This window comes from Melozone crissalis, unplaced genomic scaffold (assembly GCF_028551555.1).
Source record: "Melozone crissalis strain CALT ecotype California unplaced genomic scaffold, PUWL_Pcris_2 ptg000005l_1, whole genome shotgun sequence".
Classification (NCBI taxonomy): domain Eukaryota; kingdom Metazoa; phylum Chordata; class Aves; order Passeriformes; family Passerellidae; genus Melozone; species Melozone crissalis.
The window spans coordinates 26,937,447-26,959,476 of record NW_026535783.1 but is presented as its reverse complement, the minus strand read 5'-3'; the positions used below and the strand labels follow the sequence as shown (position 1 = coordinate 26,959,476).

General features: G+C 40.0%; 1 protein-coding gene across 2 annotated transcripts in view; it reads right to left on the bottom strand.

Moving 5' to 3' along the window:
• Positions 1-520: 520 nt before the first annotated feature.
• The window catches only part of ACO1 (aconitase 1), a 61,410-nt gene continuing 39,900 nt past the window's right edge, over positions 521-22,030 (bottom strand). For both annotated transcript variants that reach the window (XM_054284578.1, XM_054284568.1), the window contains exons 8-21: positions 21,591-21,762; positions 21,049-21,149; positions 19,949-20,065; positions 18,523-18,682; positions 8,857-8,992; positions 7,957-8,041; positions 7,529-7,685; positions 6,873-6,997; positions 5,966-6,070; positions 5,149-5,291; positions 3,606-3,753; positions 3,068-3,190; positions 1,950-2,135; positions 521-1,211 (exon numbers count right to left, since the gene is read on the bottom strand). In XM_054284578.1, coding sequence (XP_054140553.1) covers positions 1,098-1,211; positions 1,950-2,135; positions 3,068-3,190; positions 3,606-3,753; positions 5,149-5,291; positions 5,966-6,070; positions 6,873-6,997; positions 7,529-7,685; positions 7,957-8,041; positions 8,857-8,992; positions 18,523-18,682; positions 19,949-20,065; positions 21,049-21,149; positions 21,591-21,762 — 1,872 coding nt within the window. In that variant the 3' untranslated portion in view covers positions 521-1,097. The remainder of the gene's footprint in view (positions 1,212-1,949; positions 2,136-3,067; positions 3,191-3,605; positions 3,754-5,148; positions 5,292-5,965; positions 6,071-6,872; positions 6,998-7,528; positions 7,686-7,956; positions 8,042-8,856; positions 8,993-18,522; positions 18,683-19,948; positions 20,066-21,048; positions 21,150-21,590; positions 21,763-22,030) is intronic.

Sequence of the window (22,030 nt, the reverse complement as noted above, 5' to 3'; positions counted from 1 at the left end):
AGACCTGACTGCACTACAAACACATTAGGAAATTACTTTGAAGTAATTTCTCCATTATATTAATTGTTGTGGTGGTTGCTGTAAATACAGTTAAGAGTGAGAATTGTTTATCTATGAATAAGATTAATTTATCCCTGTAAATATATTCACATGGCACTGTTGATTGGGCAGTCACTGACTGCATTGAGTGCATGAATGTAATTACTGGTTGCTAACTGACAAAGAAATTGCAGATGAGGATCTTGAAAGTGTGGAGATTGTCTTCTTGAAGGCACTAAAACGGATGGAATTGTACCATGCCAGTATTCTCTTAGGTTACAGAAGACTCCCAGTATCTGACAGTATTTGTATTCATTCTAGCTCATGCAAACGTGTCAAAGAAACTAGAATTAAAATAAATGAAAAGCCAAGACTCATATGATTCTGTTCCTACAGGGACAATGAGAAGAGTGTAAGTTGAAGTTTTGCTCTGCATCACAACACTAGGGATAAAATGACAGAACCACCAAACTTTTTAAAAATAAATTTAATTTTATCTATTAGAAATATCCCCAATAAGTCCACCTTTCCACAAAGGCTTAGATTTTAAAGAGAGTTCACATTTTTTAAAATGAATAAACAGCTAAATAATTTTAATATTAGATTCAGATTCTGTTTAGCTGAATAAGAAAGCAAGTCAGTGTCAGGTAATAGGAAGGAATAAAAATTTTTTATACTGTCAGTTAATTTCTAGGATCACTGATATGAGCATAGAACTTAACTTCAGAGTCAAACAAAGTGGATCAAATACATGAAATCAGCATGTGATCTTCAATGGTTCTACAGATGCCAGCAGTATTTTAATGACTTTTGCATTGTATTCTAAGGTAAGTCAAGCCAACTGTCATACAACAGTTAATAAATGCTGTTTACTTTATATGGGTGTGTCCAGTTTCCTGATACACAGAAAAATTCAGCACTGTAAACAAGCCTTCTAATACAATCCACAGAAAAAAATTGTTCATTTTATGGTTCACACTTTAGCATGATTACTATAGTTTAATTGCGCTCAGGAGAAACAGGTTTGTACCTGGACCTTTCTGCTTTATTGTTTTTTATTAGGATGCCATTTTCCGGATCATGTAGTTCAGAATGCCGCCATTGTGGAAGTAAGTGAGCTCCACATCCGTGTCAAATCTCATGATGGCATTAAAGGTTTTCCCAGTGTCCAGCTGTTAGGGTCAAAGAAAGTCATTCAAGGAGCAGAACCTTGCACATGTTACTTGACATCATAGTAAAATAAAGACTACTAGCATAGTTTTGCTATCTTAAAAAATTGTGATAGAAAGCAAAAGTGAACAGGCACCAATGCTTCTATCCACACTAAACTACAGGAAGCTGCTTGAGAGGAAAGTGGTTTAAGATAAACCACAACAAACACAGTATGGAGTCTCTTTGCACTTGCTGCTTCATTTATAACTGAGAATTTTATAGTGGACTCTGAGTGGTTAGTCCAGACTACAGGATGGCTTTGTGCTAATTTAAACAGTTTGAGCATCCTGCTTTTATATCCTGCCATAGTAAATCACAGAATGGTTTGGGCTGGAAGGGACATTAAGGATCACCTAGTTCAAACCCCCATGGTTTGGGGGACATTCCACTAGAGAAGGTTGCTCAAAGCCTTATCCAACCTGACCCTGAACCCTTCCAGGAGAAGGAATCCACAGCTTCTCCAAGCAGTAGTTCCAGTGCCTCATCTCTAATTATTCCTTGTATCTAACCTAATTCTACCCTCCTCAAGTTTAACCCCCTATTAGAATAACTATTTTAATCTCCTTCACTGTCTCAATTCTTCTCCCTATTTTAAGCTAATCTCACTGCCATATGACAAAGCATATGTTTTGAAGAGAAAGTTAATTTTGAGTAAAATTACAGTGATTCAGAAAATTCATCACTTAGGTGTCTCATACCTTAATCTGGACATTCATCTGTGGTTTTAGGTTTTCAGGAATGATAATAGTGTAACGCTCCCGTCCAGTGAGTCCTAAAGTTCCTGCATCCTCTCCAGGTAAATACTGCAGAGGAATCACTCCCATTCCTACTAGGTTGCTTCTATGAATTCTCTCATAGCTTTCAGCAAGCACAGCCTTGACACCCTGGGAAATACACAACAGGTTGAGTTATTTCATGGTTCAGAACAGTCTTTCTGTACTCACAAGAAGAAAATTGGTTTGTTTGTGGGTCCCTCCATTTCATTTACCAGCTACTGGTAGAGTCAGCATGTCTGACAGCAAACTGTCCAGGATGATTTGATTGTACATTAACTTTCACACCTCCCTAAAAGAAGCCTGACTCAAAAAAGTAAAACATTTTCTCAGGAATCCTGCATCTACTTTAACATGTCTTACGCAGTGCACCACTAGTCATTTCCATTACTGTTCCTAATTCAGGGTTGCCCTCTTATAAGCACCAGGGTGCAGTTTAATTAATTTTGAAAATTTGACATGTTAATACAGTTAACACAAAAACTCATTGCCAGAAAAAAAACTCCAAAAACCTAGATGAATTTAAATACCAACTCTCTTGTGCATTTTTCTAATAATGCGAGAAAGCTTGAATCAGAGTTCTTTAGGTAAACAGTGTAAGACTGGACGGACAAAGAAAGAAACAGGTATTTCACTGTATACGGATCTGGATTTGGCTCCCATGGTGAAGCTGTACTAAATTTAATTTTCACTGATACTCTTCTCTTACACTTTCTTGTTTCCTTGCTAAGTGAGCTTACAGATGCTGCTGAAAGCAGACCTATGGCTTATGGGGCTACTGGAAGTATAGAAACTGGCCTTTCAAGTTTGGCCTTATGGACTTCTAGATGAAGATTAGTCAAGCCTTCCAGTCGGAACAAGAACTATTAATATTAAATAGCTTTTGCCAACTCTACTGTATCTCTTGGAGGCAGCTGAGATTTCAAAATATCTCTTGCTACCAAAAGTGAGAATGAGTTACGCAGGATTTTGTCATAAGCTAGTCGTACTAACAAATAAATGCACTGTTAACACTGTCCTCCTAGTTTACTGTAGCCACTCACCAAGAGGAACGGTCCTTTAGCAGCCCAGTCTCTGGAACTTCCTGCACCATATTCCTTCCCAGCCAGCACAATCAGAGGATGACCAGCCTGCTTGTATCTTTCTGCAGCATCAAAAACGTCCAGCTGGAATAAAAATGCCAAACACTTTGTAAAGTTTTTGCGAGTGGAATCACAGTTCCAGGGAAAGGAGGAAAAAAAGTGTCCCTGCATAAACAATTGAAACCCACAACTTCCACCAAACAGCAGTTTAAGGATATTGACCACACAGCACTTTGTGGCTTCTAGCCTGATCTCCTTCCCAACACAAACCTGCACCTTCCATTGGTGCTTTTACAGCGGTTACATTCTCCACTGCTACGCCTGAAAGGACCATATTGCATAGGTACATGTGACTGCTTCCCTGAGTCAGCTCCTGCCCCCTCAATTAGCTTTACTTAAAAGGTACTGAAGTAAATGACCTAAGCCGGTAAGAGGGAAAGCCAGCACTAATCCACTCTGTTGTCAGTAAGCCACAGTTTAGAGCAGCATGTGTACTTACAGTTTCCCCAGAAGGGAAGTGGATTGTCTGAGGTCCTTGTTTATCAATAAACTTGTTGACCAAGCGAATGTTTGCAAATGTCCCTCTGGCCATGACAGCATCATTCCCTCTGCGGGAGCCGTAAGAATTGAACTCTCGAGGAGTCAAGCTATTAAAGGAAAAGAAGAAAGGAAACTGTGTTAGTTTTGGACTAAAAGCACTCTGCTCTAAAAAAAAGAAAGTAATAAATTGGTGTTTCTGAGGCAGGTATGTGTGTAGTTCCCAGCCTAGCTGTAGCACCCAGTTAGCTAATACTTCACCTTTGAGATGTTTTGAAGGAAAAGTAATTTACACATAGCTACAGTTTGGTCAGAAAAAGCAGCTTCCATAATGTTCTCAACTCTTGCCCTAGAAATGGTACCCAACAGTGATGCAAGGATATAATTCACATTAAGTCAGCAGATGCAACACCATTTTTTTCTTAATAGCTGGTGCCCAAAGATCCTCATTGTTTATACTACTATAGCATCTAGAACAATGGCAGAGCACTGTGCTAAATATCTAAAAGGCAGCAAGAATCTCTCCTGCAAGTTAGAACTACAGAAGAAAAATTTCACTTGCAAACAGAAATATGAGAATGAGGGAACTCATCACTGCAGCCTAACCAGCAAACAAAAAATGCACTAGAATGTGATAGAAAATTAGACTGCTTGCACTGGGCTACATCCAAACTGCAGCTATGACATACAGCATCTGTTTTGTAATGCACGTAGAACTATTCAGATTTCCAAGTTACTGATGGCAGGGGGTCAGACAGTCCAGAGCAGTTGGTTTTCAATCCTCTTCATTTTTTTAATCTATTCTCTTTCCAAAATTATTAGGTCTAGTGAGTTTTTATGTCAGTGCTGTTGCTCAAAACACCACTGTAGTTGTAAGAAGTGCTAATATCAGAGAATAAAAGCATTATATTGCCTGTGAAGTCTGAATAAGTCAACTTGGTAAGTCCTTGTGTTGCCTTAAGTTGAGCCCCAAGTACTAAACTGACAGATTGGCCATCGAAAAAGATGAACATTTTACAAGACTCCAATCACAGTAGATTTGCCAGTTATTGCAGCTGCACTGAAACCTAAACTTCTGGATGTTCTGTAGTGCCTAAGAGCCTAGATATGTGAAATAGTTGCACACACTAGAAAAAATTAATATAAAACTCATTTTGGCACTAACGAAAACAGTCATTTTGCTTTGATAGGGAGACAAATCTTGATTCCCTTATTTATGAATAAATGTACAGGCTACTTTTCTTCCCCTATTTCCATAAAAAAGTCTTTAACTCTACAGGGATAACAGATGTACACACTATTCTACTTCTTACACTTCGTGAGAGCTGCTGAAGTAGCAGAAAGAGAAACGCTTTTCTTTCTTAATTTATCGGTTGTCCGGGCAGCTGTCAAGGTATACAAATGTATGTGAACAGACAGAAGGTATCTGTGCCTGTTACATGGCATAACAGTAGTGGTTTGTTTTCTCTCCCCAATGAATGACAAGAACAATAAGCAGTGCTTACCCTCTGCTGGTCAAATAACGGGCTGCAGGACTATTTCTTGCTATGTTCCCAGCTGGAGATATGTGGTCAGTTGTCACAGAATCCCCAAAACTCAACAGGACATAAGCACCTTCTATTGTTTTTGGGGTCTGAAGAGCCAAAGTCTAAGCCATCATAAATACAAAGAAAACAATTAATGTATGAAAAATAATTCCTTTATCTTTCTCAAAAAAGTGGAAATTGCAAAATGAAGTCTCCCTTTTTATACAGATTAGGAGAAAGAAAAAATCCAACACTATTAAAAATCTTTATGTTCTTGAACAAATATGATGCCCTGGCTGTCTGCCAGCAATTTCATTCGTGAAGAAAATATAGCAGACAAAAAAACAGCCAAGGCCTCCCATGACACATGAATGAAAATTGAGAATTCCTAGACATGTGCATGCATTAAAGTCTACATTTACTTTTAAATGGCACTGAATTACCAATTCAAACACTGAACTATTTGGTGCAACATGCAAGCAGGCAAAACAGTGCATTTAATTTCCTGCTGCTTTTCTTCGCTTGCTTTGTGAACATTTAGAAGCATTTAAACTTAAAAGGAAAAGGAGACTTTTCAAGAGTCCTGAAGTGAAAGGGAATCCTTACAGTTTTGAGATTCACTCATGCCTTTGTATTAAAATGAACACAATAGCACAATTCTAACATTTAAGAACCAAGGCCTCAATAGGCTTTTATGAATCCTCTCAGGCCCCTTGAAGTGGCTTTCCTTCTCCTTCAATATGAGTCAAGATCACTGCACACTTTGGCTTGATTCAAAGGGAAAGCACATACGTACCAGACCATCAAAGAAAGGAGGAGACTTGATATAAGTAGACTTGGGATTCCAAGTATATAGTTTATCTGAAGGAGCATCTAAGGCATTCCAAGCTTTGTTTACTGTCTGAAAAACATAAAAAATCCTTTCATTGACTTCTAAGTTTTCAGAAGCAACATAATTACTTCAGAATCCAGGTAAAATTACAAATTAAACTTTAGCAAAAGTCTTATGTATTTTTTAGAGCACTTTGGAAAATGCAAATGCTAAAATAACTATCTACATTATTTTTGGGGGTGTTTTTAATGATTCTATCTATTAAAATATTTAGGAAAATCCTAATTTCATTACAAAAGAAGAGACATTCATCCTGTTTTTTGAGAATAACCTGTATTATGTACACAGGTAACACTTTATAATTGTCTATCGTTTTTTAAGTAATTTTAAGAAGCTTCCCTAACATAAAAACAATAAGAATATTTTGTTTCAAAGCTTGAGAAAGATTTGTAGGAAGATATTATCAAGTACAAGTCTTTTTCCCGATATCAATCCTATTAGTTAATGCAAATGAATTTTATGTCAGTTGAAAAAAAATCAAACATCTGTGAAGCTGGAATATTCCACCTTCTAGTATCAGCTGGGTGTGGCTGTTGAAAACATATCGTCTACATATCAGTATTTACATATCAGTAACATATCATGTTACCTTAAAAATACTGTAAGGAGCAATTTTCAAAACATGGCTGTCAGAAAGAATGAATTAATTATCCAGAAGATTTAAAAAAAAAAACCCTCATCTGAATATCTGTCAGAACAAGAGCAAAACCTAGACATGAGAAAGGTTAATTTCATTATCATAATCATCTTATTTAATATCTTCAGAATAGCAGAGTACATCAATCAAATACTGCCAAGAGGATTAATTCACCTCTATTTTTTCGTAGACCTCCTTGAACATCCCAGGAATAACAAATTGACGCTCAACAGCCTGAATCTCATTTCTTGTTGGCCAGATATCTTTCAGGAAAATCTTCTTCCCTGAAGCATTTATTCCTGTATAAAATGATATTGTCAATTTTGTTGCATATATTTTTCATTAAGAAGAAAGAAAAGTTTACCACTATGTTCTCCAGCTATGTGTTCCTTGTAACACTCACAGGACACACTTTATTTCACTTGCAAGGATCTAACAGAAAATCGAGTCACAAACTTGATAATACCTGTACATAACTCTTCTTTTGTGACTTCCAACGGCCTTCCAGAATAATTTATAGAATCATTTATGCTGGAAAGGCTCTTTGAAGGTTCTTGAAGAGAACCTTCTTGAAGGTCTTTGAAAATCTACTACCCTGATATAACCAAAAATATGATCCAGTGGAATTAGGGGGAAGCCAAGCCAGAGCATTATTCTTTCTCCATGATCTCTGACTCCTCCTTGCTCTGACTCTTAACAATTGTATAATTTGTGTCCCACAGGTACTTAGTACTTCAAAGCTCTTCCCTAGGACAAATGTTTCTGAAGTGCTTAATTCCCAAGAGTTTAGTTCATAAGCTGTGAAAAGAAGCATCCCAACACTGTCTTACCTAAAGGCTCTTTCTCAAAGTCGATCCGGATGGTCCCTGCTATAGCATAGGCTATCACCAGCGGCGGGGAGGCCAGGTAGTTAGCACGGGTGTTGGGATGGACACGCCCTTCAAAATTCCTATTGCCAGACAACACACCCACTGCCACAAGGTCTCCCTATAACATGGAGTTTGAGACAAAGATAGGTCAGGCTCTTGCAGAATCCACACACACAACAAGTCTGCAGAGCCTCACTGCACTGCAACAACAATGACCAGTCACAGAACTGTCTCCTGAACAATCCCAAAACACTTCCCACAGAAAAGAATACAGACTGAATTTACTTTGTACAGAGCTAAAAAAGTCAACGCACAGTACAATAAAGCTCAGAACAGCACACAGCAGAGAACAGCTAACATAAATGAGCTGTACAAGAAAAACTGCTTACCTGTGTAATGGCCTCAACAACAGACTCTGGTAGGGGTCCACTATTGCCAATACATGTCATACAGCCATAACCCACCACATCAAACCTATCCAAAGTATAAAAATAATGGTGAACAAAAAACTACCTTGGAGCAAGACACTTAACCAGTCAGCAGATGGCAATAGTTACTTTCAGGAGAAATACTGTTTTAACGAATGAAATGCTACTGAGAACAGCATTTTTCAAATGCTCTATTTTTACCACTGCAGTGACTGTCCATGCACACAGAATGGGAAATGTGTTACCTAGCAAGAGGAACAACAATATAGTGTCATTTACACTGTTTCAAAACAATTAGTCTTGAAAATAACACATTCTCCTGCTTAAGAACGTAAGTCTTCAAGAAGTTACAGCAGGCCTTCATGATTGGTACAAAGCCAGCCAGCACAACAGCAATGTGTTTACTCAGGCAGGATCACACCATAATGTACCTACAATATCTTTTAAGTTGTACGGAGAAATAGTAATTCGATTGCATCACTTGCTTGTGGATGTTAGCTTGGCCAGGGAGAGAGAAACGGCAATAGTTTCTCACAGTGGTTTGTGAGAATTTTAGGGAGTTGTAGGAATGTCATAACTTGTTAGTATAAACCATCTGCACATGGTGTTTTTCCACCTTGTTTTCCTGTTCTTCTCAAAGACAGTGTGTGAGGAAGATGTTTTTTATTAACTAATTAATCAAGTAAAATGTATCATATCAGTTTATATAAACTGGAGAACTCTTTGTAACAAAGCTTCTTTTCTCTTCTTACAATTGAGTCTCTTGTCTGTTCTTGTGTCATTCTTAGCTCAAGAGTAACACTTGTTGATAATGCTTTTAGTTAAGCAGCCATAGCACAACAGTAAGAAAAGCACACTTACCCTAGTTGAGAAAGGTAATGCATAACTCCACTCTCCCTCAGATAGTAAGTGACAACCCCGCTTCCTGGGGACAGGCTAGTTTTAATGTATGGCTTCACTGTCAAACCAGCTTCAACAGCTTTCTTAGCAAGCAATCCTGAAAAATACAGAGGATAGCTACAGATTTTCCTGGAAGTGAGACAGTTTGGTGGATAAGCATGTTAGGAGAGATACCATAACAGAACTGGAACAGAAAAGACATCAGCAATGAAACGGTACAGCAAGCCGACACCGCTAATTCCGTGACAACCAGCTAGAGGACAAGTGCTCTGTTGAACTGTACATCCAGCCTGCAATTTCTGTTCCACTAGAAAACTGATGGAAGTTGCACTCAATAAGATGCACTCACTGGGGCAGCAAGAAGACATTCAAAATTCAGAGCACTATTTGTAAGACAAATGTCTCACAAAAAATGCAATGAAGACCTGTTAAGTTCCCCCTTACCATGGTGCAGTAACCCAGAGAAGAAAAAACTGCCAGCATAGGACTTGCTGCCCTCAGGAGCAGAAGACTATGAGAGCACCAATGCTGGCCCTTGCCTCAAACAAGTCATCTCACAATCCACAGATTGTTACACAAGTGCTGTTTTACCACTCCTGGATTTGTAATATGCATAGAGATATTTCAGTGGAAGGTCTTACTAGGCACAAATTTATCCTGCATTCTTTCCTATTAAATAAATTGTCCATACCGAGATGCATGTTCAGAGAACAAGTCCTCTCCAGTTCTTTTCCAGGATGAACATAAAAGAAGCACCAGATAGGCAAACTATGCAAAACCTCACATTCCCAAGCTGCATTCTCCACCTCACTGTAGAAGTCCATCCGAAAATCCTTCATTTTTTGCCTCACAATTGTCATGAGAAAAGACTACCGAAGGGTTAAAACTGCTGAGCCAGTTGGGAAAGAAAGTCTCCTGCTTATCTAGTGTGCTCACAAGTGATGTTTGCAGAACACGCCATGCTGTACTCGAAGGGGGCATGCTGCCCTTTTCTGAACAATTGAACTGGACTTTCTTCCAAACTCCTGATCTGGCTGGACTGAGCTCTGGTGTGGCACCCACCCCGCTCCATGAGAAGACCCCTCTTGCCTGTCTTCAACCACCGTGACAGACCAACAGAGATGCGAATCCCCTCATCAAGGAACCAAGAACCCCTCTGGCACCCTATTGGCACCCCCATGGCACCCCCATGGCACCCCCATGGCAACCTCCTTCCAGAGACTGGGACTGTACCCCCTCCCAACTCAGGGAGGGGGAAAAACCTAACGTACCTGTGAGCATTCGGCCATGAAAACAATGGACTTCTCCCCTCCATAGAAACCTAATTTCAGCTACCCTTCCCCCAACCAAGAACAGTATATATATTGGGGTTCGGTCCGACTGTCCTTTGAGTACTCCCCAAGACGTGTACCAGCGAGTTTCGGTGGCGGGACCCCGAAGACATCACGTTTTGGTAGCTATACCCCATTCCCTGACCTTCTTTCCTCCCTTTTTTCCTTGTCTTACCATTCTCTTCCCCAGATCCCTTAACCAAACGCATATTTAGCTGTAGGTATAATCAATAAAATTGCACCTTGTTGATTTGTTACTGCAAAACCCCTGTGCCTTTGTTGGTTATTTTTGCACCCAAAAATCATTCGTCACCCGTTCATTTCGGGCGGACCTTCACATAATTGGCGTCACAGACAGGATTCCAGCAGCCAGTGAGATTTTGCAGGTTTTGTGTAGTCTGTAACCTCTTGCAGACTGCACACACCAAAGCCAAATCTCACGCTCGATTGAGCACACAGGCTTCGGAATTGACACAAAAGATTTTTTGGTGCAAAAGCAGGGGAAATTGTTACTGTCACTTCTGTTACTGATCTTACCGGCAGGGACACTGACACTGATATTTCTCCTGATCCTGATATTGATGCTGTTACTGATACTGATACTGATATTGATATTGATACTGTTGTTGTTGTTGTTGTATTTGAATTGAATCTGAACCTGTTACTGTTGTTTTTGAGCTGAATTTGAACCTGTTACTGTTTTTTTCTTCTTCTTCTTTCTGCTGTATTTTTTGTATACCTGGACTGTCTAAAAAGGAAGGGGCAGACTTGAAGTAACTAAGCAGTGCCTTTTAGACAGATATTGTCCCTTCACCTACACAGGGAGCGAGGGGCGGCCCAGCGAAGGCTGAGTGGCTTTTTCCCTGTTCTAGGTTTTGGTCCCCTCACAAAGAAAAACATTTGTGTGTGTGTGTTCATGTGAGTGTGTATCTGTACTGTCTGGGAAGGAAGAGACAAATTTGAAGCAACCTCACGGAGCCTCCCAGACTGATTCTGTCTCTTCAACTACCCAGGGAAGCAAGGGGACAGTGGAAAGGCTGTATGATTTGTGTAACTTAAGTTAACTCCCTGGTGTAGCTTTGGTCCCCTCACAAAATGACTAAAAACTTCAGTGCAAAAGGTAAAGCTGAATTTTATGCTCTGCTTGCTAAATACAATGCCACACCTTCTCCGGGGGGAGAAGAATGGGCAAGCTGCAATTGGTTTAACTTAGAAAATGTTATTGATAGAATATCTTCTATGCAACATGAATCAAAATTCAAACTGGGCACAAATAAAACCATCCTCTGCTCAGTCTTGGGCGCCTGCCTAACAGCAGCCATAGAAACTCGCTTTAAGCGAAAAAGTGAGGAAAATGCTATCATAGACTCCCTTCAAAACCTAGTTGAAGTTTTGCAAAAACAATTGGATGAAGAAAGAAATGTAAATAACTTGTTACGGGCCACCCTGAGAGAAGAACATGTTAAAAATTCACAGAACACTGATTCCTCAAAAGAAACAGAGGAGAAAGAAACTCCTCACATTAATCAAAATTATTCTCAAACAGAATTAGCCCTGATGAAAAATTGCGGGAAGCACTGCTGTAGTAACATAAAACCTCTTAGTAAAACAGAATGCAACTATATCAATAATGAAGATCTTGTCCCGCAGAAAACCACTAAAGAAATCCCATACACTGCTACTGAATTAACAAAACTTGCAAAGCAGTACGGGCTTCTCCCTCAAAAATCTGAAACAGAACACATTTGCCAAGTGTCTCTCGCTGGGGGAGATCAGATTCTTTTGTCAGAACAAGAAGCCGGTGGGTGCTGGGGACATGGGATGTTCCTAACAACAGCAGACAGACGCATCCCATGGTGCCTAACTCAGCACACTGCTCATTGGGCTGAGGGGCTTAACCCCTTGGGAAAAAGAGACCCTTTGGTCGGTACCCCCGACCAACTTCTGGAAAACATTCACAAAGCCGGCTGCCTGCAATCGATTAATGAAAATAAATTAATTCCTGGTCTTGAATCTCCAATCCAATCACCTGTAAAGCCTGAAATTATGACCTCTTTAACTCAAGGGCTTCCAGGAACACTTAAACCTACAGCAACTCTCCTTCAGAAAACCACAGTAGCTATGTCTCCTATAGAAAGACCAGATAAACTTCTTAGTCCCCTTTATGACTTGCTGAGAAAAAGAATAAAATGGGATTGGACTTCTTCTCAGAAGGAAACATTGCAATTGCTGATTTTTGAAGTGACAGCTCATCAGGCACTGGACCCTATCCATCCCACAGACGCCTTTCAGGTGGAGCGGGGATTTGCCTCCTCACAACTTTCAGTACACATTTGGCAGCAAGGTCCCGAGGGTCTGACAAAGCCTCTTGGTTTTTATTCCTGTGGTTTCAAAGATGCTGAGAAAAGGTACACTACCTGGGAAGGGGGAGTGTTTGTGGTTGGCTTGGCTCCCAGGGAAGTAGAGGAGAACTGGGCAATCCAAGAAACTGGCAGCTTGGGTAGCAGCCAAAATAAACCTGCCTCTGTGACTAAAGCAACCCCTCCTCTCTCCCCCGCTTCTGCTAACATCGAGGAACAGAACAATGCCCAGGTTGGGGAACTGTTAACTGTTTGGAGCATTTTCCAAAGTGAGGGACAGAATTGCTTTCTTGTCTGTATTAACACCAAGTCCTATGCTATGTTTATATTTGGGTTGCTCCAGGCTGATGCTTTTAAAAGAACTACAGGAGATAATACTGTTAAAGCAATGCAAGGATGGTTTGGGATTTTCTTAAACCCACAGGAAATTCAATCTGATAATATTTCTCACTTTACTGTCAAAGGTGTGCAGGATAGGCCAGAAGGTGAAAAGATTGAATGGACTTCTCACACCTCTTGCTATAGATGGGAGGTAAATGAGTGTTCTAAAATCACTGCTTTTTGCCCCACACCTCCAAGCATCATCCCTTCACTGGAATGTCCTGACGATGCAAACAACCCAGCACATTACCCTGGACAACCTGGTTTTGGTGGACCCTCTGCTGCTGTAGGGGAAGTACCACTGCTGTTCAAAACCTCTCTGACAAATCCATTATTCTAACCTTTTCTGCCTCTTCGTGGCAGAGTCTGTTGTGTTTACTTTTCCAGAAGAACTCCGAGGGACATGAAGACCTGATAAACCATGATAACACTAGTGATGGACAACAGAAATAATGTTTTCCCTTCCCCTTATGGTAACACCAGGTGATGATATTACACATAACATGTAAATTAATTGAACTTGAATAAATTGGCTGCCACAATTAGAGATTTGATCAAATTACAGCAACCACTGCAGTCATTCTTATTGGCTTTTGTGAACACACCAGTGGCTGCTATCAAACATAGTACCAAATTGGGAGAAGGTAAATGTAAATGATCACAAATTGATAATTGATGCACTTTGTGCTACACAAAACAATGTTTCTTTCACTCTCAGCTGTATCCAGGCACAATTATGGATGCAGTCGGTTTTTGCTTCAATTATAAGAGAAGGAGAAGAAGGCACCTTCCCCACAGAAATTCGGAAAATAATCTGGGACAGTGCCACTGAATTTGAAAGAGAATTCCAATCCTGGTGGAACCTAGTGAACTTTACCTATGATCCCATTTCAAACACTGCCACTGCTTTTGTTTTAACCATACGCAATGCCTCTGTACATTTGGTCTTCCCTGTTATTGCATTAGGATTAAACCATGACGGAGCTGTTCTCTATCCTACTGAACATAGGGGATGGGCCCATCAGGTTGATGACAAATGGCAAACTGTTAACTTGGAATCTTGTATTGCCTGAGAACAACAAGAGTTCATCTGTGAAAGCAATGCAATCATAGCTCAAGACATTTGCTAAGACATAGAGAAAAATATCTGTCATTTTGAGATTTGTCCTAATGAGGCCTCTGAAACAGTTCCTATATACATAGGCAATAGATGTGCATGTTTTAGAATTATTTGTGATTTTGTGCTCATATAAAATGTTTTAGTAGATCCTAAAAATCATTCAAATTTTTGTGCTTGTAACTTTACTAAGATTTCAGGATGTGATTTTTTCTTGTGACGCTCCAGTCACTTCTCACTACCTATTGCAATACCACTACACACTGATTCACAAACTGATGCCCACTCCTATTGGAATGAACCTCACCCTTGTGAGACAACTGCTGCTCCATCAGGACCTGATTGACATCCTCGAGAAAATCAAGGAGAGCGGACAGAAGACTCTGGTGACTGTTCATCACAATGTGAGACAAATACACCAGGTTATGGAGAAGGTAAAGCAGGATGCTGAGCATAGGTGGTGGGATACTCTTTTTGGGTGGTCACCTACTGCCACAGGTGTTCTGAACAGTGTGTGCCATCCAATTGTTGTTCTTTTGATCCTAGTTACGCTTGGCTTTATCTTGTCAGCAGCCCTATTCATTTTGAATTGGAGAATGATGAAAAAGCTTAAGAAACTGTCAACTGTAGTCAATGCACACCGCTTAGCTGATGTACTCCATAAAACAGATGTCCCCAAAACACTTGATACAAAACGATTATGAATCAAGCATATGTGCTTTAGAACAACTTCTTAAATATCAAGTATGATTTACAGAAAGTTACTTTAATTTTTAGAAAATATTTCAAAAGACAATGATTATATTATGATTTGTTTGTTGTTTTGATTATTTGTGATTTGTCTTAATCATTTTGAAATTGTTAAACAAATGATATTGCTTTAAATGATTAACATTTTTGAAATTGTTAAAATTAATCATAATTTTTGAAATTGTTATAACAAATAACCACGTGTGAAGTTGTTATGATGATCAATATTAATTATGTTTATGTTTGTTGGTTTCCCCTTTCCCCTCTTTCTTTTCCTTCTCTTCCCCTCTTATCCCCTCTCTCCTGTCATCCCTACTTTTCTGGGGTTATGCTACCGACGTGCAACGAGTTTCGAAGACACTCTAGAGCTCTGCTGATGAAGATTCCTCAAGACAATCGTGAGTCACGGGGTTGTGTAGAAGTCCATCCGAAAATCCTTCATTTTTTGCCTCACAATTGTCATGAGAAAAGACTACCGAAGGGCTAAAACTGCTGAGCCAGTTGGGAAAGAAAGTCTCCTACTTATCTAGTGTGCTCACAAGTGATGTTTGCAGAACACGCCATGCTGTACTCGAAGGGGGCATGCTGCCCTTTTCTGGACAATTGAACTGGACTTTCTTCCAAACTCCTGATCTGGCTGGACTGAGCTCTGGTGTGGCACCCACCCCGCTCCATGAGAAGACCCCTCTTGCCTGTCTTCAACCACCGTGACAGACCAACAGAGATGCGAATCCCCTCATCAAGGAACCAAGAACCCCTCTGGCACCCTATTGGCACCCCCATGGCACCCCCATGGCAACCTCCTTCCAGAGACTGGGACTGTACCCCCTCCCAACTCAGGGAGGGGGAAAAACCTAACGTACCTGTGAGCATTCGGCCATGAAAACAATGGACTTCTCCCCTCCATAGAAACCTAATTTCAGCTACCCTTCCCCCAACCAAGAACAGTATATATATTGGGGTTCGGTCCGACTGTCCTTTGAGTACTCCCCAAGACGTGTACCAGCGAGTTTCGGCGGCGGGACCCCGAAGACATCACGTTTTGGTAGCTATACCCCATTCCCTGACCTCCTTTCCTCCCTTTTTCCTTATCTTACCCTTCTCTTCCCCAGATCCCTTAACCAAACGCATATTTAGCTGTAGGTATAATCAATAAAATTGCACCTTGTTGATTTGTTACTGCAAAACCCCTGTGCCTTTGTTGGTTATTTTTGCACCCAAAAATCATTCCTCACCTGTTCATTTCAGGCGGACCTTCACACTCACACATAACATTCATTTAGATAAGAAAACAGATAAGCTGTGCTTTGATCCAATGTGAACTCCAGCAGGAAGATGTGATCAAACTGGTTTGTCTTTGCCAGCTGTCTGGCACCTCTGTTAGACATGACCTGGACCATGACACTTTTAAGTGTTGTGTGAGATGGCTTACACATGCAAATTTAAAGAAGTGGTCCTATTCCTGAGGTTGCTGAGATTCCTTAGCTACTAGAAGAATCTGCAGAAACTGCAACTCTTGAATACTTCTGCAAATGAGACCATGAACAAATAGTCATCCTAGGAACTGACAGTTTGACAATCTGTTTGAAAGTGTTGGCCTCTGTCTTGCTGCTTATACCAGTTCCGAAAAGATAGCATAGTCAAACTCTCAAAGTTGGCAAGGAAATGCCAGAACTTCAGTTCCTCTGAGCAACATTAATCCAACACCTCTTTAAGGTCAGACTAGGCTATCAAAGTTCCTACAGCACATACCCACTATCCCCACAGACACAGAACCCCTGCATAGTGCACAGGATATATAGCAGAGCAGGAGTTTGAAACATCTGCTCATATCCTGGATTTTTTTAGCTTGGTTACTTAATTTGGAACACTGTATGTTTATTTACTTTCATTTGAAACCTCATCCTGAAAGCCAAACTATTGTGTTTCTTCTTGGTATCTCTTTTGGGTATTCTCAACACTGCTGTTTGCTAATAGTTTTCAGAGACTAACAGAATTACTTTTTCCTTCCTTGTCAAGGTCAAAACATAAATGCTGCTGTACAGAAAGGCAGCAAAGGTGAGAGTAGCCACTAAATCTGAGCACATATACCAAAATCCTTAGGACTACATTATTGAGGGTGCTGTGCATTACATAGTAGTGAATGCGCTCAAAATGCATTCAGCATCCCTACTGCTTCAGAGAAAGTAAAAAATGCATGTCATTAGCCTGGGAGTCAAACACTAGAAGAAACTATCCTCAAGAGGCACAACTGAAGGATACATCCACACCTAGAACTAAGGGAATAGACAAGGCAAAGAGAGTCTGCCTGGAGAAAACTTACTTCTTGATCCTTGGAAGAAAGAAATACAGATGTATTTCGGTGATAATGCAGAAAGGACCCGAGGAAAGCAGTATACTGCCCGGGCTGTCCTGTTAAAAGTCAAGTGGACTGGGACATCTTGTTCAATTCTGAACTCAATTCAATTCCTCTCAAAGTGGTAAGAAAATGAGCAGGTCTCTCCTTTCCTTCTCCTTTGCCCCACATCTTAGTTGATGATGGACTTTGAACCTTTTCTTAGAGTTTAAAAGACCTTTGGCCTGGGAGGGGGTGAACTGCTGGTATGTAAATATGCAAAGATAGATTCTGGTCTAAAAGCAAGTGATAAATATCACCTCAAAAAGCCAAACACAAAGTGACTGTTGACAGCCCAAAAGCTTCCCAGCACCACACAGGAACAAATAGAAATTATATTTCTTTAACCAGGAAGTAATCCCCTCTGGTGAAGGGCCTTTGTACTGCCCAGTGCACATCCCTTCTGACCTTTGTAGGAATAAAGTCTGCATCCCATGAACGGTCTGACAGACTTGTAAGCCTCTATGCAGCGAGTATCATATAGTGACAGATACCATCTATGTATATGTTTACAGAGGAGAGAAAGAAATATGTAAACATGTAGCCAAGCACCTGGGAAACTGGGTCAAACTTGTCCAGTATAGACTGAACTCTTTGAGCTGACATTCTTCATTCCTATTTTTTTGCCAGAAGCACACATTAGGAATGACAAATTTTCTGTCCAGACTAGTCATGTTAAAAATGAACAATCTTGGGACCTGAAATTTTTACAACCAAGTTAAACTAACTGTTCTGTAGTGGTGCATACCAAGCTCACCTCTGGCTTCCCCTTGGATGCAATTAAGATGTAAATGAAAAAGCTGTGAAAGCTGGCAATCCCTGAGAATACAATTTGCTTCCTCTCCTCACACCTACCATGCCTCCAGACTCTCGAAACAGCTTTAGAGGACAACCGCTAGCTAAATGTGTGTTTTTCACTCTGACAACAGATCAGAGCACCTTCAGAGCACCCCAGAAGATCATTCTTCACTGTGCCTCTTCTGGCAACAGCCTCTTCTTATCTCTGTATATCAGCTTCTGTGCATTTGGAAAAGTATCAAAAGTGTTGCTTAATTAAGTTCCAGCTTGCCTTGTAGAAAAGACAGTGCAGGAAGAATACATTTTTGTCAACTTATATTTCTAACTACCACTTTCACAAGTCCTTCACTACCCTTAGAAACTAAGCTCAGTTTTAACACTCCAAATGACAAAACCAGCACTGCACACCTTGAATTACATCCCTGTTGCTGCTGTCTTTAGGACACACATTCAGAGCCATAGAGAAACTACTGCACATTGGGCCAATCAGCTTACCTGCACCCAACATAACTGAGGGATTACTGGTGTTTGTACAGCTTGTAATGGCAGCAATCACTACGGAACCGTGAGCAAGCTCAAAGTCATGGCCCTCAAAATTAAATTTCATTATGCTGTTGTGTCGGTCTGGTGCAATCTGGAATCCCTTGAATCCTTGCTGTAGGAGGAGAAAGTAAGAATCAAAATGAGTGGTTAATATAAACATTTTGACTGAACATTAGTATGGGCTGTTTTTTCAACAATGAAAAGCATCTGTTAGTCACATCCATGCTTGTGCTTTTAGGTCTGACTGTGAAGGCTTGCATCTCTAGTCAACCAAAATTATGGACAAAATTTTTTTTTGCTGGAGTTTCTCCTCTTCTCTGTTTACTGGTGAAACAGGCAGTCTTTGCAGAAAAATATATTTGTATTTTCTTCCTGCATTAATATATCCTTCTTTGGATTTCTCAGATGCTTCTTACTCCTGTTACAGATCTTACAGATTCCCGATCACACATAGTCTTAGCACACAATCTAGTCCTGAGATTTTAGCATAACATGTAAAATTTTTAAGCCAGGATTATCAAACAGCTTGATATACCAGGAGTTGATTTGAGAGGCAAAGGTCTGACAGTTGGAAAAAATAAAAAAGAGCAAAGACCAAGTAGGCACTGTTCATGTCATGAAAAATTACATTTAGAGATCTGAAAGTATAAGATCACCTAATGGAGTTTGGAAAATGTAACAAACCAAGAATTATGGGGAACTGCTGTAGTTTACGTTTCTTTTATTCACTGGAGTTCTGTAGTGCCTTTAACAAGGGTGGTTACTGTATCAGGTAAAGATTCAAACTGATTTAGAAAACTTAAGTATCCAGGAATATTCATTCAAATATAAATCCAGCTCCTCTTTCAATGACCACTTTTGACTGGATGATGCAGAATGTAGTCATTGCTTTCTGTCTTTACCACCACCATCCAAGAGTCACAGAGACACATGCAGTTTTGCTCTGCTGAACAGATTCAATATTTAGTGCAAAATTACATTGTGGATTCAGGGCATAACCTGCTTGGAATGCTTGGAGAGCTGAAGAGCTGGGTAGTTATCTCAGAACTCAGTGCAGCAGGCATTTTGTCCCCTCTATTAACAACCCCCTATTGTGGCAGAGTTCAGAAATCTCTAGTCTATGTCAAAATCATGTTAGACTTAAGATCAGAAAGAAATACTACTCCAATAGGGCATGAACATCTTCATGCAAGAGAAGCAACATCACAATTTTAAACTACCTGTTGCTTGTCTCACCTCCAAAACTGCAGTCAAATATCCTCATTTATTTTTCAGTAGGCAAACAAACAATACACAACCCCAGAATGTAGTTCCTGAACACCAGACAGCTTTTAGAAGCATGAATTAGTTTGTTTGCCCAAATGTTCCTACTCCCTACCTTGGCTCCCAGACAAGTTTCAAAGTCCTTTTTCATATCTGACACAGCAACTTTGTCCTGAGGTCTTTTTGGTCCACTGCAGCAAGGCACAACAGTATGAAGATCCAACTCAACAACCTGTTCAAGTAAGATAAACAGAGAGTGGTTGGGCACTGCCTCATAAGTTGAAGCCAGGTAAGCCATAGGTATGCTTACCTCTGCTGTTGAATCAGTGCTAAGTCTGAATATTGTTATTTGCAGAAATTATTGAAAACACTTGAGAATGGGAAGAGCAGAAGAAAAGAAACATTTCTAATTTTAGACACTGCCAGCTCACGGGTATGGCTATCAAAAGTACTAAAGTTATTGAAAAACCCAATGTAACTAAAGCATCTAAGCATTATAAATTATTTTTTAATTTGTCTTTTCACATGCTAGAAGCAGGTTAAAAAAATCATGTGAAGAGATACTGGAACTGATACAAAACAAAGCAGACTATTCATCTACTCTTCACCCATCTTCCAACTTTGTTTTCATAATGTGCTACATCCTTCCAAATCTACTAAGATTTTTGAATAATCATGCAGACCCAAACACAAGTTACAAGATAAAATTTTACAGTAGAGAAAACCAGAAATATTCTTGACTTTCCTGGACACAGAGTACGATTCTAATTTTCTTGCACAGAAAATGAACTGTGTGCTTTGTGGTTACCACAGAGGGTTTCTAAGGGTCCCGATTCACACTGTAAAACAACTGACTGAACAGAAAGAAACTGCAAACAGGCTTACACACACAACATCCACATTATCTCCATAGCTATAATTCAGAATATCCTTCAGTCTGGAAGGCCTTCTCAAAGCTTCATCAAACAAAACTGAAAGAATCTGCACCAGCTAGAGGTCACCTGAGAGCCAATCTATACCTACATCCAAGTTTTCTCACCTGAAGAGCCAGCTGTCTCACTCCATTGGGCCTTAAAATAAGACAGCTGTGCAGACCAAAGCAAAAGACAAGGAATCCCTTGACTATTTCTTAGTTTCTGTGAAAAACAGACAATTGTCGCAATAAAATAGGACAGGGCATAAAGCAAGGAGCCAGAAAACAGAGTAGTTTCTAACCTGTGTGAAGTCTGGATCCTGAGAAGAGTTCGTGAAATCTCTTAGCATTCCCACAGCCTCAAGATACCTTTTTGTGCACATAACCTTCTCTTTGTCACGGCCTAAAATGAAAGCCAGATACAGCAAAACCAAAATGCAAGTTAAATGGGGGAATCATCATCTGACAGAATAGAGCAAAAAAAGTGCATAACAGGCATGCTGTCAATAGCACTACAAGACTCTTTCAAGACAAATATTAGAGATCCACTAAAAACAAACTGATTGCACAGACTAAGTGGCTTTTGCAGAACAAAATCTTAGTTTCCTATTTTTGTCATTCTGGACAATCTAGGCTCAGATTTTTGCCAGGCTGCCGTAAGTCCAACACTCAGCTCCTCCTAAACATGCATCCTAATTGCAAAAACTAGTCTCAATAAGTAAATACCAAGAAAAAATGAACTGAAGCTCAGAAGGCTTCACCTGATTCAATTCCACTGCTAATGTCATATAGACCTGGCATCCTTTCAATTACCCCTTAACTTACAGTCTCTTCTTATACTCACCAGTTTGTACCAGGTACCCAATGCTAATATCATCCACTGGAAAATAGGCAGCTGTAGCTCCATACTCTGGACACATATTGGCAATGGTGGCTCGGTCAGCAATCGACAGCTGGGCAACACCAGGACCAAAAAACTCCACAAATTTACCCACTACTCCAACTTGGCGAAGATGCTGTTATAAAAATACAGTACCTGTGTCATTGCTATGTTTCAAAAGACATGAGCATGTCTGTTATGAAATCCAGCTTTTGACTCAGAAATCTCTTGTGAGGATTTGTACAGCCATTTGAAACCAAGAAGTTTTTGCTAAAATAATTCATGAATATGAGGACATAGGGATGTAAAGTTTCAATAATAAGATACAACATAGGACCATATTTCTTTGAAAACTTGCTCTTCCTTTCATTTTAACTAGACGGCCTTGCAATTGTCTTTTTCTC